At 41.3% G+C, this 15,681-nt stretch overlaps 1 protein-coding gene across 7 annotated transcripts in view; it reads right to left on the reverse strand.

Annotated features, from left to right (window-relative positions):
- Positions 1-281: 281 nt before the first annotated feature.
- The window catches only part of LOC307138932 (chromodomain-helicase-DNA-binding protein 4-like), a 30,047-nt gene continuing 14,647 nt past the window's right edge, over positions 282-15,681 (reverse strand). For 2 of the 7 annotated variants that reach the window (XM_079837630.1, XM_079837634.1), the window contains 18 exons: positions 15,270-15,470; positions 14,941-15,078; positions 14,199-14,320; positions 13,907-14,080; positions 13,502-13,643; positions 13,234-13,365; positions 13,029-13,146; positions 12,819-12,943; positions 12,612-12,704; positions 12,346-12,487; positions 10,631-10,800; positions 6,573-6,762; positions 5,825-5,911; positions 5,628-5,722; positions 2,753-2,886; positions 2,522-2,666; positions 2,324-2,423; positions 283-1,958 (listed from right to left, as the gene is read on the reverse strand). In XM_079837630.1, the coding sequence (XP_079693756.1) occupies positions 1,561-1,958; positions 2,324-2,423; positions 2,522-2,666; positions 2,753-2,886; positions 5,628-5,722; positions 5,825-5,911; positions 6,573-6,762; positions 10,631-10,800; positions 12,346-12,487; positions 12,612-12,704; positions 12,819-12,943; positions 13,029-13,146; positions 13,234-13,365; positions 13,502-13,643; positions 13,907-14,080; positions 14,199-14,320; positions 14,941-15,078; positions 15,270-15,470 (2,706 nt within the window). In that variant the 3' untranslated portion in view covers positions 283-1,560. Of the gene's footprint in view, positions 1,959-2,323; positions 2,424-2,521; positions 2,667-2,752; positions 2,887-5,627; positions 5,723-5,824; positions 5,912-6,572; positions 6,763-10,630; positions 10,801-12,345; positions 12,488-12,611; positions 12,705-12,818; positions 12,944-13,028; positions 13,147-13,233; positions 13,366-13,501; positions 13,644-13,906; positions 14,081-14,198; positions 14,321-14,940; positions 15,079-15,269; positions 15,471-15,681 lie in introns of all 7 variants that reach the window. The other 5 variants (XM_079837631.1, XM_079837633.1, XM_079837632.1 and 2 more) reach the window with 5 other exon arrangements.

A 15,681-nucleotide genomic window follows, 5' to 3' on the forward strand; every position in this document is an offset into this window, starting at 1 on the left:
GGGACTCTGTTAAAGGGAAACAGGTCTATTTAGCTCAAATGAATGAATTAATTCATATGGAATTTTGAATAGACTGATTCAATAGATAGAAAATAGACAGTCTATTTTGCAGCCGTGCAAATGACTCGTCCAGCGTCCATTTGAACGGACCTTAACTATCAACTCTGCAGCGGATGTTAATATCTGAACAATAGTGAAACACTATTTAAATAGCCAGTTAACATAGATTGGCAGTTTAAGACATTAAATTCGTAAGCACATAACACAAGAACACTTATCTTTGAATACACACTTTATTGTTTACTACAACACATAAAACTAATATCTAACACAAACATACAAACTCAAATTCACAAACGTTGCAGAAAGAAAGTGAGGAAAGAATGAGTTTTAAGAGAGAGAAATTATGAAATCCCAGGTTTCTCGCAATATATGCATTTATGACACATCCTGAATGAACCATCAATCATTAGTTTAACCCTCCTATCGTTTCTTAGGCAGGGTTTTAAGTTTGATCTCAATGCACCAGTTCAGCGTAGAATCTGGAGGTATTACTTGTGTTTGTGTCTCGTGTCATTTCTTGAATGGGGATTCCCTTTTCTGTCCAGGCTGGAGAGGGGTTTCCCGGTTCTTTGATTCGCTGCAGGTCTTGTCGTATCTTTTGATCGACGTCTTGGGAAGCCAATCACGTGGCGTGTTGGCGGCTGGATGGAAGTCTCGTCGGCGTTGTTTTGAAGTTGAGGCGCGCGCTGTACTGTAGAATCGTTGAACAAAGCTCGGCGGCGAAACTTAACTTAGAACACGAGACTCAATGGAAAGAAAATAAACTTAAATAAAAGAAAGGAAAGTGAGAGGAGAGTATTCAGATGGCCCGAATGAAATCGTTAACCCATTTTCTCTGATCTTGGTCTGCCACGATCATCTGATCGTCCTTGGGTGGATTCTGGAACTGCAAAGAGCTTAGAACGGCACTGCAAACAGAACTCAACTGGCCAGAACTGAATCTTTGTTAGTGTTCTGAGATTAAAACTCAAATATTTGCCCATCCCCTGGGTGGGTTCTAGCCAATTAGGGATCATCTTGGTTCTGGGGTCCATTCTAGGATCATCCATTCTACAAAGATTTAATTCAACTCATCCGTTGGATTATACACAAACAAACAAAAAGATACCAAGCACAGTGCCTTTTCATTTACTCATTCAATAGTTACATAATTACATGAATTGGGAGTGATATACATGCATAATGGTCACGTGTATCGGTTGTAGACACACTTACAAACTATGCCGTCGAAGGCTATTTGAATGCAAGTCCAACGATCAATGATTTGATGCAGTTTATATGTAACAGTTTCTGTGAGTTTTCTTGTGGGTTTTAGCTGCGTCACATGGAGTTCATTTAAAGGTCATTGAGAAGACAGCGATCTGGTTTGGTCCCCCTGCTCAAGCCAGCGCATTGTAGGAATTGTGGGAGCAGACAAAAATTAATCTTCCAGATGATTTGTTCAAACATAATTCCACACAGAGCCCAATTCAACTCCCCAGGAAATCATACCATCTATCACCAGAGAGAGAAGTAGGCTCCATTGCGTGCGCTGCAGGATTTTACTCCATGACGGCGTAGTGTGTTACTAATGGTTTGCTTTGAGACTGTGGTCCCAGCTCTCTTCAGGTCATTGACCAGGTCCTGCCGTGTAGTTCTGGGCTGATCCCTCACCTTCCTAATGATCATTGATGCCCCACGAGGTGAGATCTTGGATGGTGCCCCAGACCGAGGGAGATTGACTGTCATCTTGAACTTCTTCCATTTTCTAATAATTGCGCCAACAGTTGTTGCCTTCTCACCAAGCTGCTTGCCTATTGCCCTGTAGCCCATCCCAGCCTTGTGCAGGTCTACAATTTTATCCCTGATGTCCTTACACAGCTCTCTGGTCTTGCCCATTATGGAGAGGTTGGAATCTGTTTGATTGAGTGTGTGAACAGGTGACTTTTATACAGGTAACAAGTTCAAACAGGTGCAGTTAATGCAGATAATGAGTGGAGAACAGGAGGGCTTCTTAAAGAAAAACTAACAGGTCTGCGAGAGCCGGAATTCTTACTGGTTGTTGGGTGATCAAATACTTATGTCATGCAATAAAATGCAAATTAATTATTTAAAAATCATACAATGTGATTTTCTGGATTTTTCCGTCTCTCACAGTTGAGTGTGTATCATAGTGTACATATGATAAAAATTACAGACCTTTACATGCTTTGTAAGTAGGAAAACCTGCAAAATCGGCAGTGTATCAAATACTTGTTCATCCCACTGTATGCATGTGTACCTGGTGCTGGTGTGTTGGGCTGGGTATCTGCAGGCGTCCCAGTAGAGGGTGCTTTGGAATCGTCTCCTGCTGCAATGGCCGCTTCTCTTTGATCCTGATCCTGTAGGAGTTTAAACCACCCAAATCACCGGTGTCATTCACAGAACCAAATGGCTCACTATTAACCACTAAAAAACTAGCAATCATAACTTCGCACACCTTCTTGCGGATCAGTGACATCCCACCTATGCGTGTGAGAATGTGTTGTCGTGACAGTCCTTCCCTTGGAACGCCATCAGCAAATGTTTCTGCCCCGTCTGCGCCTGGCTCACACAGGTGACGCATAAAGAGGGACACGTATGCCCTTAAAAAGAGAGGGCGCAAGTAAATTAGGTTAAAAAAAAAAATGTCAAAAAAGACAAGAACTGCTCTAAGAAATGTCAGACTCACTTAAACTCCTCCTCTGATTTGCCTCGCAGGTCTCTAACGAGCCACTGGGTGGTGAAGGCATCCTGGGGAGGCATCCCATAACGCATCACTGCATTCAGGAAGGCCTTCCTTTGTCGAGCATTGAAACCCAACACCTAATAAGGAGAGAGAGGTTAAAAGGGGTCATGAACTGGCTTTTTTAAAAAATGTTATACTGTTGTCTGAGGTCAACTTATTGCGTTTGCGTGGTTTTTACATTCAAAAATATCATAATGAATAAGTAATAGGCTATTTTCTGCCTTGGTTTTGAGGCTCTCTCCTGCACACTCGGATTTTATGGGCATGCCGCACTGAAGACCTGGAAGTAAACGCCCACGGCTAGGATTGGATAAGATTTGCATATTTAATGAGCTTCTGCTCCCCCTGTCAGGGAAAGTGTGTGGCAAACAGCAACCGGAATGAAGCCCACAGCCAGGGCTTGCAAAATGTCTTTATAAAACAAACACAATGATTCAGCTCTCATCCACCCGCGATTGATTGGAATGTTATTTTTTTATTAACGTTACTTGGCCCGCCCGATCGATGACTTTAACCGCAAACCGTACACACCATGCACGCCCTTCAAATATCGAGTCAAGAGAGTGAACAACGCACATCAAGACATTAATGAAACAAGAACACCACAAATAAAGTATTCTCCAGCCTGTGACAGCGTGCTAAGGTATGTTCTGTTAGACATGTAGGCCTACACATAATCCATAGATATCAAACAATCTGTAACAATGCAATACTATCACATTAAAAAAACATGTTTTACTCACATTAAGCGCCGGTTATACTCGCGCCTGGCTCCGCAGCGCGAGCTCCGTTAACTGCGCGCGCTCCTCACCCAAACGGACGGGGCGTTTATAGTCGACGCGCGCGCCGTTGTAGTATTCTGTGAAACGACAGGGGGCGACTTGGAGTAATTGTTCTTAAATCCATCGAAAGCAGGAGCGAAGAAGTAGTTTACCGGAACAACAATGAAGGTGAACATGGCGTCCCGCCAGCCGTTCGTGGAACATAAACGAACCCACATGAGCCCCGTAACTTTACAAGAGAGACTGGTCGTCACACTACGTGTTCTTGCGTCTGGCAGTAACCAAAAATGTGTTGCCTCCAGTTACAAGTTGGGCTCGACCACAGTTTCGTTGATCGTAGTACAAGTACATTCCCCCAAATTTTGCAGATGGTACCGCAGCAATGGGGGAAGACATGCCAGGAGAATGGAGAAGACTTGTGTCTGGGGACTGCAACTTGGTTGCCGCAGGAAGAATGTCCAATGCAAGAGCATCCCGGGCTGCAATCGCAGTGAGCAATTACCTCAAGTCATTTTTTCTCACACAGCAGGGTCTTGTACCCTGGCAGGACTCTGTCATCAGAAGGGGATGTATACAGTAATGTTGCCAATCAAAGTAAAAAAAAAAAAAAAAAAGTGTTATCTTGTGTGTTTGCTTTGTGCTTTAAAATATATTTTTCACTTTCATGTATAAGTTATCACAGTGTTTGTAATAAAACTGAAAGCGTGGTTTGTGTCTTCCTTCTTGTTATAGCATCAAAGACCAATCATTGGTCGACATTAGAACAAAATAGATGGATGTGAAAACATGCATACACTATATTGATATTTTTATACTATATATATATATATATATATATATATATATATATATATATTATATTTTAACTATATTAGTTCACAGTGCATTAACTGACCTGAAGATGACAACTAATTTCTGATTTTGTTTGTACATTCTGAAATTAACACTAAACAAGCACAATAAATGCTGTAGAAAGTGTCTTGTAAACTAATGTACTAATTGAAGCCTCTTTGTACAGTTAGTTTTTATAAAACATGCCTTATTTTATCAAAGGTTCTATTTCAGTTAGTGTAGGCTCATTTTGAAAATCAAGTGAAGTGCAAACTGGGTGCTTAATGCAAATGTATTCTAAAGTCCTATTCACAAAAGGAATGGATGGTTGGACGGATGGATGCCCATCAATGCAAAATTTCCATGAATTCTGTGCCATCTGGCTGTCGCGATGATCCCTCATGGAAGGGTCATAAATATGCCGGTACTGACGCACCAGCTCGGACAAAGTCGCCTCAAAATCGTACATCTTCGGATGCGGAGGTACGCCCGGAGTTACAAAAAATGCGCTGCGCACCGCCAGGCGAAATGGGGTCTTGCAGAGCCCACGCGCGAGACCGCCCCCTCCGCGTTGACGTCATTTTTGCCGCCCGCACCCTCGTGCTCTTGCGGCCGCGGCGAGTATAAACAAGGCTTTAGTGTGTTGCTTCATTCGTTCATGTAATCTCATCCTGTCTGCAAATCCAGTCTCTTGTTTACAAACGAATCCGGTGAATGAAAGAACAGACGTGCAATGTCTTCCCCACTTGAGCTGGATATTCATTAAAAACAAAGTTCATCCATGCATTCATAATATTGGAAATCCGAATGAAGCTCATGTGGTAGGTTTACTGCTTAGAAATTCGATGCTGTTTAGCTCTATGCTGCTCTTAGCTATCATGTTAGTGGCACGAGTCGGTGGGCGGGGCTACAGAATCAGGCGTTGTTCTTCTTCTTTTGAGGCGGTGCTTCACTACACTCTCCCGTCATAGCCCGGCACATTCTGAAATCGATCGTTTGCTGGGTCTGGTGTCTATAAAAAATCTTCTTTGACTAACAAGGAAGTTTTCAGCTCTGAAACGTACAGGATATTCTTATATTACCACGACTTTTTATATATCAAAAGCACAAGGGAAAGTTGATTTCTCAATTCATCACCCCTTAAAGTATCACTGAGTATGTGGAGGGAATAGTTAAAACAAGCTGAAACGTAAGTGAGGTTGTACCTCAATGTTTCCTCCCACTCTGGCCAGTAGGGGGGGCAGTGGTTTGTCTTTATCATTCCTCAAGCCTTTGCAACTTGGTCTTTGGAAGTTACCTGCTAACACAAAAAAGAGGACTATGTCAATACAAAATATACGTATATCTGTATAATAACTGCTACTGATTATTCAGATAAAGATGGTTTAACTTCGTTCTTCACCTTCAGACCGCTCATCAAAGTCCTCATCACCCTCCTCAGAAGCCACAGAGTAATCTGATTGGTTATCAGACTGATCATCTTGCCAGTCTGAGAACACAAATGAGTGGGGCAATATATTATTGAGCACTTGAATTCTCTTGACAAGAAAATATTTAATTTAAGGGGACAAAAAAACTAAATCATGCTGACATCTACAACAAAAAGGTCAAACTTTTGGACACACTACATTAATGTTTTTTTAAGATTCCTGGAAACAAATTCAGTCCAAAGGCTTATGCATAAATGCTATAATTTATTATTATTATTAGTACACATTATTCTATTTTGTTTAGATCATGTATAATTCAATAACTTCTCATTAAAACAATATAAACATTTTGAATTACAAGATTTTATTAATACATTTGTATTCATAATAACAAAAAATAAATAAAAACATTTAAATTACTTTTATAGTTTTGACAACTTCAATATTATTCAAAAATGTTATAAGAAGTTAATGATAAAGAATGGGTAGGCGTGTCCAAACTTTTGACTGGTAGTGTACATCTAAACAACAACCAACATACATTTTAATCATTAATAATAATTAATATTTTAGACATGAATCATTATTTTCACTGGAAAGAATGTACAGATATTACACAACACACACTAAAATAAATCTACCAGACCTAAAACAACAGACACAAGTGCAACTATTCACAAACGTATTCAGTAGTAAAAAGCTTTAAAAGTTTGTCTGTACCCCGTCTACTACCTCTGTCCTCCTGTGAGCAATCGTTGTAGTTGACAGGTTTGCGAGGCCGTTTGCCTTTGCCCAGGTGACGAGCGAGATCTTCCTGCTGCTGCTCATATTGATGGCGCAACAGTTTTTCCCAGTAATCAGGATCTACACTCTCTTCCTGCTTAATGATCTCTCTATCCACATCCTCCTCCTGACAAAGACATACCATTTGATATACATACAGTGGGGAGAACAAGTTTTTGATACACTGCCGATTTTGCAGGTTTGCCCACTTACAAAGCATGTAGAAGTCTAATTTTTATCATAGGTACTCTTCAACTGTGAGTGACAGAATCCAGAAAATCACATTGTATGATTTTTAAGTAATTAATTTGCATTTTATTGCATGACATAAGTATTTGATACATCAGAAAAGCAGAACTTAATATTTGGTACAGAAACCTTTGTTTGCAATTACAGAGATCATACTGTGGCGAGGTGGACGAGCGAGAGACATGGGAGGAGCGAGCGAGATCGGTGTGCGTGATTGAGGATGAACGTCACCTGCGAGGCACACCGTTCTCGAGTCCTCTCATGAGGGAGCACGGAGGCATATAAGGACGAGCGACGCGAGTGAAGGACGAGAGAGGACCAGGCCTGGTTTTAAGTTGTGTTTTGTTTATGTATGTGCGCGGCAGTCGTCCGTGAGGGGCTGCCGCTTTTACTTTCATTTTGTGTTCATTTATTTTATTAAAAGTATGTTGAACGTTCGCCGGTTCCCGCCTCCTTCTTCCCTGAACGTACATACCTTACTACATTGGTGCCGAAACCCGGGAGGAAGGAGAGACATGCTGTCGAAGAGCCCTCGCTGCTGAGGGGGATCGCGGTGCTGAGGAGGTCGGGCAGTGCGGAAGAGAGAAGACCACGAGGAGCTGCCCGAGGCGGTGGTGCTGGAGCGAGTGATGATCCGGTGGGACGGAGAGCTCGCTGCCGTGCCCCTGGGTCGAGGTGGGGTGGCTGCCGTCCTAGAGGTAGCGGAGGAGTCGCCGGAGCCTGTGTACATCCGCCGTGTAGGGGAGGAGCAGGGAGCGCGCGGGACTTGCTGCCGGCTGCCCTCGACAGGAGGAGCCACCGCCGGCCGCCAGGGGAGGAGGATCGAGCCGTCCACCGAGCGTCCAGTGCCATCGCATAGCACCGCGAGGAAAAGCCTCTCGGCGGGCTGAGGCCGAGCGGCAGTGTGTCAGGGAACCGGACACATTTTTTATTTTTTTCTCCTCTCTTCACTCTCTCGTCCGGTCGCTCTGGGGGACTCCGTCTCCCGTTCTCTCGGCTCGCCGGCCCATATCCCCGGACGCCGAGTTTGGGCTCCTACGAGGGGTGTTGGGGGTATGTGGCGAGGTGGACGAGCGAGAGACATGGGAGGGGCGAGCCTCCTCCATACAGACCTTCTCCAGATCCTTCAGGTTTCGGGGCTGTCGCTGGGCAATACAGACTTTCAGCTCCCTTCAAAGATTTTCTATTGTGTTCAGGTCTGGAGACTGGCTAGGCCACTCCAGGACCTTGAGATGCTTCTTATGGAGCCACTCCTTAGTTCAGGGCTGTACATTAACTTTTTTTGCACATAGCACTGGTGCTACAGAGGTTGAAACTTTTGTAGCATAGCCCACAAAATTGTAGCACATGTATAAAACGTCTGTGTCCATGCCTGAAAAATGCAAAAAGTGCTATACAATACAAATATTTAAGAATAAAAATAATAATAACAATTATTATTATTATTATTATATTTTACAGAAAACATAAATCATTAGAAAGGTCTAAGGTTTTATAATAAAATATTGGTAACACTTTACAATAAGGTTGTATTAGTTAACATTAGTTAAGGCATTAGTTAATATTAACTAACCATGAACAACACCTCTTCAGCTTTAGCTAATCTTTGTTAATGTTAGTCAATATAAATCCAGCTGTTCATGGTTTGTTCATGTTAGTTCACAGTGCATTAACTAATGTTAACAAGATTTTAATAATGCATTAGTTAATGTTGAAATTAACATTAACAAAGATAAATAAATGCTGTATAAGTGCAGTTCATTATTAGTTCATGTTAACTAGTGTAGTTAACTAATGTTGACTAATGAACCTTATTGTAAAGTGTTACCAAAATATTAAATTATGATAAAAAAAATGTGACTGTAATGTCTTAATTTTTGTCTTATTTTATCTTATGTACTCACTGAGAAATTATAGAAAACACACTGCAGTAAATATATTGTTTTTATTAATTTGGTGCTATTATGCGCAGCTGGGTAAACGACACTTGGGTTTACTGTATGTGCGTCGCATGAAGTTCATTTGTTGCCCTGATTGCACGCATATGCGCAAATACACTAGTATCCAAGGTAAATCATCAACACCATCATCCCTTACAAGTGTTTTATTGAACTTAATACATTGTAATACGCTAAAACACATATGCAGGTTACGTTTCTTCCTAAACAAATGCGCACCGGAGTCCGTTTCACGTGAATCGCGGGACAGTTCGAGTGCCACCTCCTTCAGAGTCGCACCGAGCCCGCAATTGACAGCTTTTATTAGCAATTTTTCATGCAAACCGTGCTGCTTTTCGAACTAATATGCCAATGACTCCATCTCACAGAGCATGCAGAGATGGATCCGCATTTATTGCGACCCGATCGATCCGCCCTGAACTGTGCTGCGCTTCATCTGCACATATATTTATTTATTTATTTATTTAAATAATTAATTAAAAATTGAAGCAATTTTCATAATTTCACAAAGACAAATCTCGATTTTGGTTTAATTACAGTCAATCGTGCAGCCCTAGATTAACCTCACAGGAGCACAAAACAAATTCTCCCTTCACTCAAACGAACTCTGTCACCCATGCTAAACTGTATCGCACGTGTGCTACTGGGGTAAATATATTCATCGCACAGACCGACTTTTTTGTAGCACGTGCGACATACATGTGCGATACATGGCCCCATCCTTCCTCCCGTCAATACAGTGCAGTCGTCCTATCCCCTTTGCAGAAAAGCATCCCCAAAGAATGATGTTTCCGCCTCCATGCTTCACGGTTGGGATGGTGTTCTTGGGCTTGTACTCATCCTTCTTCTTCCTCCAAACACAGCGAGTGGAGTTTAGACCAAAAAGCTATTTTTGACCAAAAAGCTATCTATTTTTGTCTCATCAGACCACATGACCTTCTCCCATTCCTCCTCTGGATCATCCAGATGGTCATTGGCAAACTTCAGACGGGCCTGGACATGCGCTGGCTTGAGCAGGGGGACCTTGCGTGCACTGCAGGATTTTAATCCATGACAGCGTAGTGTGTTACTAATGGTTTTCTTTGAGACTGGTCCCAGCTCTCTTCAGGTCATTGACCAGGTCCTCCCGTGTAGTTCTGGGCTGATCCCTCACCTTCCTAATGATCATTGATGCCCCATGAGGTGAGATCTTGCATGGTGCCCCAGACCGAGGGAGATTGACTGTCATCTTGAACTTCTTCCATTTTCTAATAATTGCGCCAACAGTTGTTGCCTTCTCACCAAGCTGTTTGCCTATTGTCCTGTAGCCCATCCCAGCCTTGTGCAGGTCTACAATTTTATCCCTGATGTCCTTACACAGCTCTCTGGTCTTGGCCATTGTGGAGAGGTTGGAGTCTGTTTGACTAAGTGTGTGGATCTTTTATACAGGTAATGAGTTCAAACAGGTGCAATTAATACTGGTAATGAGTGGAGAACAGGAGGGCTTCTTAAAGAAAAACGAACAGGTCTGTGAGAGTGGGAATTCTTACTGGTTGGTAGGTGAACAAATACTTGTGTCATCCAATAAAATGCAAATTAATTATTTAAAAATCATACAATGTGATTTTCTGGATTTTTCGTCTCTCACAGTTGAAGTGTACCTATGATAAAATTACAGACCTCTACATGCTTTGTAAGTAGGAAAACCTGCAAAATCAGCAGTGTATCAAATACTTGTTCTCCCCATTGTATATAGATACATATGGCACAAACACACCACACACAAGTCACAATCCCACACAAACTTACCTCCTCTTCCTCATCTTTGACTACATACTGGGCCACTTTAAAGGAGCTGAGGTATTCATTCATACTCTGCAGCTCTGTGTCATCCGTTGCATCTTGGTTTCTATCCAACAATCGATCAATGGCCTTGTCATCATAGTGGATCACACTGCTGTCTTCCTCCTTACTATCACCTGGATGAGAGATTTTTTGTTTGATTTAGAATTTATTTGAATCTTTACTTTGACCCTTTCTTGTATTGTGCACATTATTTCCATTGATTTTTCATACTTTATTTTCCGTATTGTCTAGTACTTTTATTTTCAACCTTCATTCTGACCCTCTGTCCGAAATTACCTGTTTTTAAGGGATGGCTCCCTGTTTTAATGGCTAATGTAATTGCATAGGAAACAGTATCAAAGCCCATGTGTTTTGAAAACATTATCCGTATAAAATCGTCATTTACAGACAAAGCATTATGAAATAATTTACTTATGGTGTGTGATGCAGCTGCTATACGCTCAGTTGGCTGTTTCATATTTCAACAAAGGTTTCTTTCCCAACTCTCCATTACACTGTGCATCGTTTGCCAAACAAAATGCTCCGAACAAACATGTAATCCTCCATCGCGATCCGGGACGCCATTCATATAAATCATTAATATTATCACTTGTTTCTGAAGCTGGGATCCTTCTGAAGTCTGTAGAGAGACGCAAACGAGCCATATAAACTGCACGCATAAAAGCGAACATACTTTAACTCGTCCATTTGTCCTGTTGTGGAGTATATCAGAAACTGAACGCACATCTGTAAACTGTATCCAGTGTAGACATCTTCAGTAACTGATATGGGTTCTATTTGCTTTTGATGCGTCGCTCACATCCAGTGTAGGCAAATATCAGTTGTTAAGTAACTGCATGCCAGTGGGCGGGGCTTATGGTGAAAAGATGTAAAGAACTATTAGTCGATATCTTGCTCTGGAGGCAGTCACATGCAAATTTATTTGCCCATGTGACATCACAGATCCTGCAAAACAAGCCGTTTTTGGAGCTTGATTTTATCTAAATGCTTTGTTTGTATTGAGGACGTAATTTTAAGCTGATGTTTTAATGAAACAAGGACCTGTTATATGTCAAAAGATCAATGCAAATTTAATTTCTCATGTCATGACCCCTTTAATAATGCTAATAAAGCTTTCATAAAACTAATTTCGAGAGAGAGAGTTGGTAGATAAAAATACAACACAACACAGATTTAAAGTGAGCGGTAAACCGGGTCAGGTGGTGGTATTTAATTCTGGGCTCCACAGTAAGAATTTATTTTATTTACCATGTCAGATATTCACTTTTAACATTTCCCCTGGCCCACCATAAAGAAATGTTGCCACATATTTTATTTTTAACCTACGGCGACATCAGACTGAAACTCTGCTCATTAACATTAGTGCTCAAGGTCATGTGTAGTTTAAAGCTCTAAATAATCTTCAACTGAAAGCAGAACTTCACATTTACACCACAGCAGCTTATGTTGGGGATTTGATGTATCATATGCGATACTGACTGATACACAAAACATTCATAAGCTCTTAAGAGCTGATGTTACTTACTATAGCCAAAGTTCGGCTGCATTATTCAATTAATCATTATTGTTCTGTCAAATGTCTATGCCACTTTCTGATCTCAATTCAAGTGAGTCATGGTTAGAAGATTAAGTATTCCTTAAAACAGTGTTTTTCTCACCCTCTCCGAGCTCATCTTTGAAAAGCTGTTCTGTGCCGAACTTTAAGATGTCGTCCAATTCTTGTTTGGACATGGATCCAGCCTTGGAGCCCAGACCGGGCCGCACCACCAGGTGGGTCAACATCATCTTCTTCTTTGCCACCTGGAACACAAGGGTCATGCGATGACTTTTGCAAGTGGTAGTGTTTGATTGTTAAGTATTTTTCTACATAGTTTTGTATTTGCCTGGGTTTTAAATGGTTTCAAACCACTGTTTCATATCCCACCTGTGTAATTCTCTCCTCAACAGATGCTTTAGTGACAAATCGATAGATCATGACCTTCTTATTCTGACCAATACGATGAGCCCTGCTAAATGCCTAAAAGACAACAGGAGAGAGAGACAGTGACAGAAAGAGTTCAACCACATAGTCTCTCTCACAGAGATGCTTTGTTTGATAGTTTTAGCATTGGCTATTTCACATCGCCTCTACCTGGATGTCATTGTGCGGGTTCCAGTCTGAGTCATAGATGATGACAGTGTCAGCGGTTGCCAAATTTATGCCCAAACCCCCTGCTCTGGTGGACAGGAGGAAAACAAACTGAGGGGCACCGGGAGCTGCAGCAAGAGGAAATATAACTTTTTTGTCAAAACATCCACAATGTTGATCAAACTGCTGTTATGGTTGGCACTATCCTCTCACCATTGAATCTATCGATGGCTTCCTGTCTCATCCCTCCTGTCACCCCTCCGTCTATCCTTTCATACTTGTATCCGTCGTTCTCTAGGAAGTCTTCCAGCAAATCCAACATCTTTGTCATCTACAACAGTGTTAAAGTATATTAGAGTATATTGTTTTATTCTGAGTATATTTGTAATCGGTGTGTGTTTCTGGCATGTGTGTGTACCTGTGAGAATATAAGCACTCTATGTCCACCCTCCTTCAGTTTTTTCAGCATCTTACACAAAAGCATCAGTTTCCCAGAAGACTTTGTGAGGGCACTGCCATCATACATGCCATTGGGCATTTTAGGAGCTTCCTGCAAAATAAGACCCATAAAGATCAGCTGAAATTATAAGTTGTTATTAATTTAAAATCTAAAAGCTGTAAGTTCCTCCCCATTTCAACTGTAAAATGGTACAGTCCTAGCTGAGAGTGAGTGAGTGGAAGCTCACATTAGCAGCTGTGGGAAAGAGGTAGGGGTGGTTACAGCACTTCTTCAGGTCCATAACCATATTGAGCAGAGACACCTGTTTTTTTCCTCCACGAGTGTTCAGAGCTTCAAAGTTACGTGTCAGGATGTACTTGTAGTACTTCCTGTGGCAGAAAAACAGAAAAAAAACATTCTGAGACTTTTGTAATAAAAAACTCCAGTAAATGTAAATGAAAAGGGCATTAAATGGCCCATCCAACTTTTATACAGACACACGCTGAATAATCAGAATCATCAAACTGTCAGTACAATGAATCATGCCGTAAATAACTGAGAGGGTTTCCAGCAGGTGGCGCAAATTAGTCTGAATGAAAAAATGTGCAGAATCCTCAACAGAACAATGACAAACACTGAACATGTCTCGTACTTCTGCATGGGGCTGAGCTCCACTCGCACGATGAGCTCAGTTTTTGAGGGCATGTGTTTGAAGACATCAGCTTTAAGTCTTCGGAGCATGTGTGGACCCAACATGTCGTGCAGTTTCTTAATTTGGTCTTCTTTAGCTATGTCAGCAAACTCTTCCAGGAAACCATCAAGATTACTGAAACACACACACACACACACACACACACACACACGGTACTGAACAACGGCAAAAAAACTGAGGGCACACAAACATCCTCATCGCACTCAATTATCAAGAACACACACACACTTACTTGAATCTCTCAGGCGTGAGGAAGTTGAGCAAATGGAAGAGCTCCTCCAGGTTGTTCTGTAAAGGTGTGCCTGTCAACAGCAGCTTATGCTGAAGAGGATAGTTATTCAACACACGAAAGAACTGAGAAAGAGGGGAAAAGCGAGAGAGTGAGTATGTTAGTTTTACTTCCAAGATTGGTCTATCATAATATTAAAAAAATCAAACTTCTGTCATCATCTATTCACTCTCATGTTGCTCCAAACCTGTGACATTCTTCAGAAAATATGCAAAAACACCATAAAAGACCACAAGACCTTTGCACTATTATAGCTTTATAAGAGGAAAAAGCCTAAATCTAAGTAGTTTTAACCTCTAGTGGGCTGATATCGGCTGCAATCCAATCATTGAGTTGAACTCAAAATAAAATAAAATAACTCAGATTTGTGAATGAAGCATTTAAAAACTGTTTTTGTGAACTGAATCAAACTGTTCATAGAAAAGATTAGGTCCAACTACTCCAAATAAAACATTGTTCACAATCTACTTCTTTCATGAGCTCTTGTCATGAATGTGTCAAGAAGAGCTCGGGAGGATGTCAAGATTTGAACAATGTGAACAATGGCTTACATTTTCGTCTGTTCCCCTTTTGTGCTCCAAGGAAGAGACAAAGTCATACAGGTTTGGAACTACAGGAGGTGAGTAAATGATGACAGAATTTTCAGTGACAACTTTGTGTGTCACTGGTCTGACATGGATCTTACCTTTGACTGGTTATTTTTCAGTCTATGGGCCTCATCTACCACAAGGCAAGCCCAGTCAATGGAGCCCAGGATGGCTTGATCAATTGTGATGAGCTCATAGGACGTCAACAGCACATGAAACTTCACAGCAGCCTCTTTCTGCACAGAAGAGAGATTCAGGAACCACGCATAGTAGAAAGATAAAGACAAGGGCAATATCATCAAACCACACAGCAGATGTGGCACAGATTTACATGAACCTACATGTTTATGGTAACAGTTGACTAAAGGCTATTGTATCACTAACAACTCTTCCTCTCCAAACCCTTCCTTTCCTCAGTTATTCATACCTTAATTTTTGAGGCCTTTTTTCCACCGCGGATGGCATTGTCCTCAAAGGAAAATTCATTCTCTCGTATGACGGCTCTACTGTCTTTATCACCCACATAAGTGACCACGTACATATCTGGGGCCCACATCTCAAACTCTCTCTCCCAGTTAATGATAGTGGACCGCGGGGCACTGACCAGGAAGGGTCCCTTCGAGTGACCCTGAGAGAAACCATTACCAAATATACTGCATTTACTTCAAAGCCACAATTTAAACAAAACATTTTATGATAAACATCCATGTCTTCATAGAGGCCATTTAAATCTGTAAAACTAATGAATCAAAGTGATTTAATAATACAAGAAAATAAAATTCCATAAAACCGTTCAAAAGTTTGAGGTCAGTAAGATTTTTTTTGTTTGAACGAAATTC

This window comes from Gobio gobio, assembly GCF_949357685.1.
Source record: "Gobio gobio genome assembly, chromosome: 15".
NCBI classification, from domain to species: Eukaryota; Metazoa; Chordata; class Actinopteri; order Cypriniformes; family Gobionidae; genus Gobio; species Gobio gobio.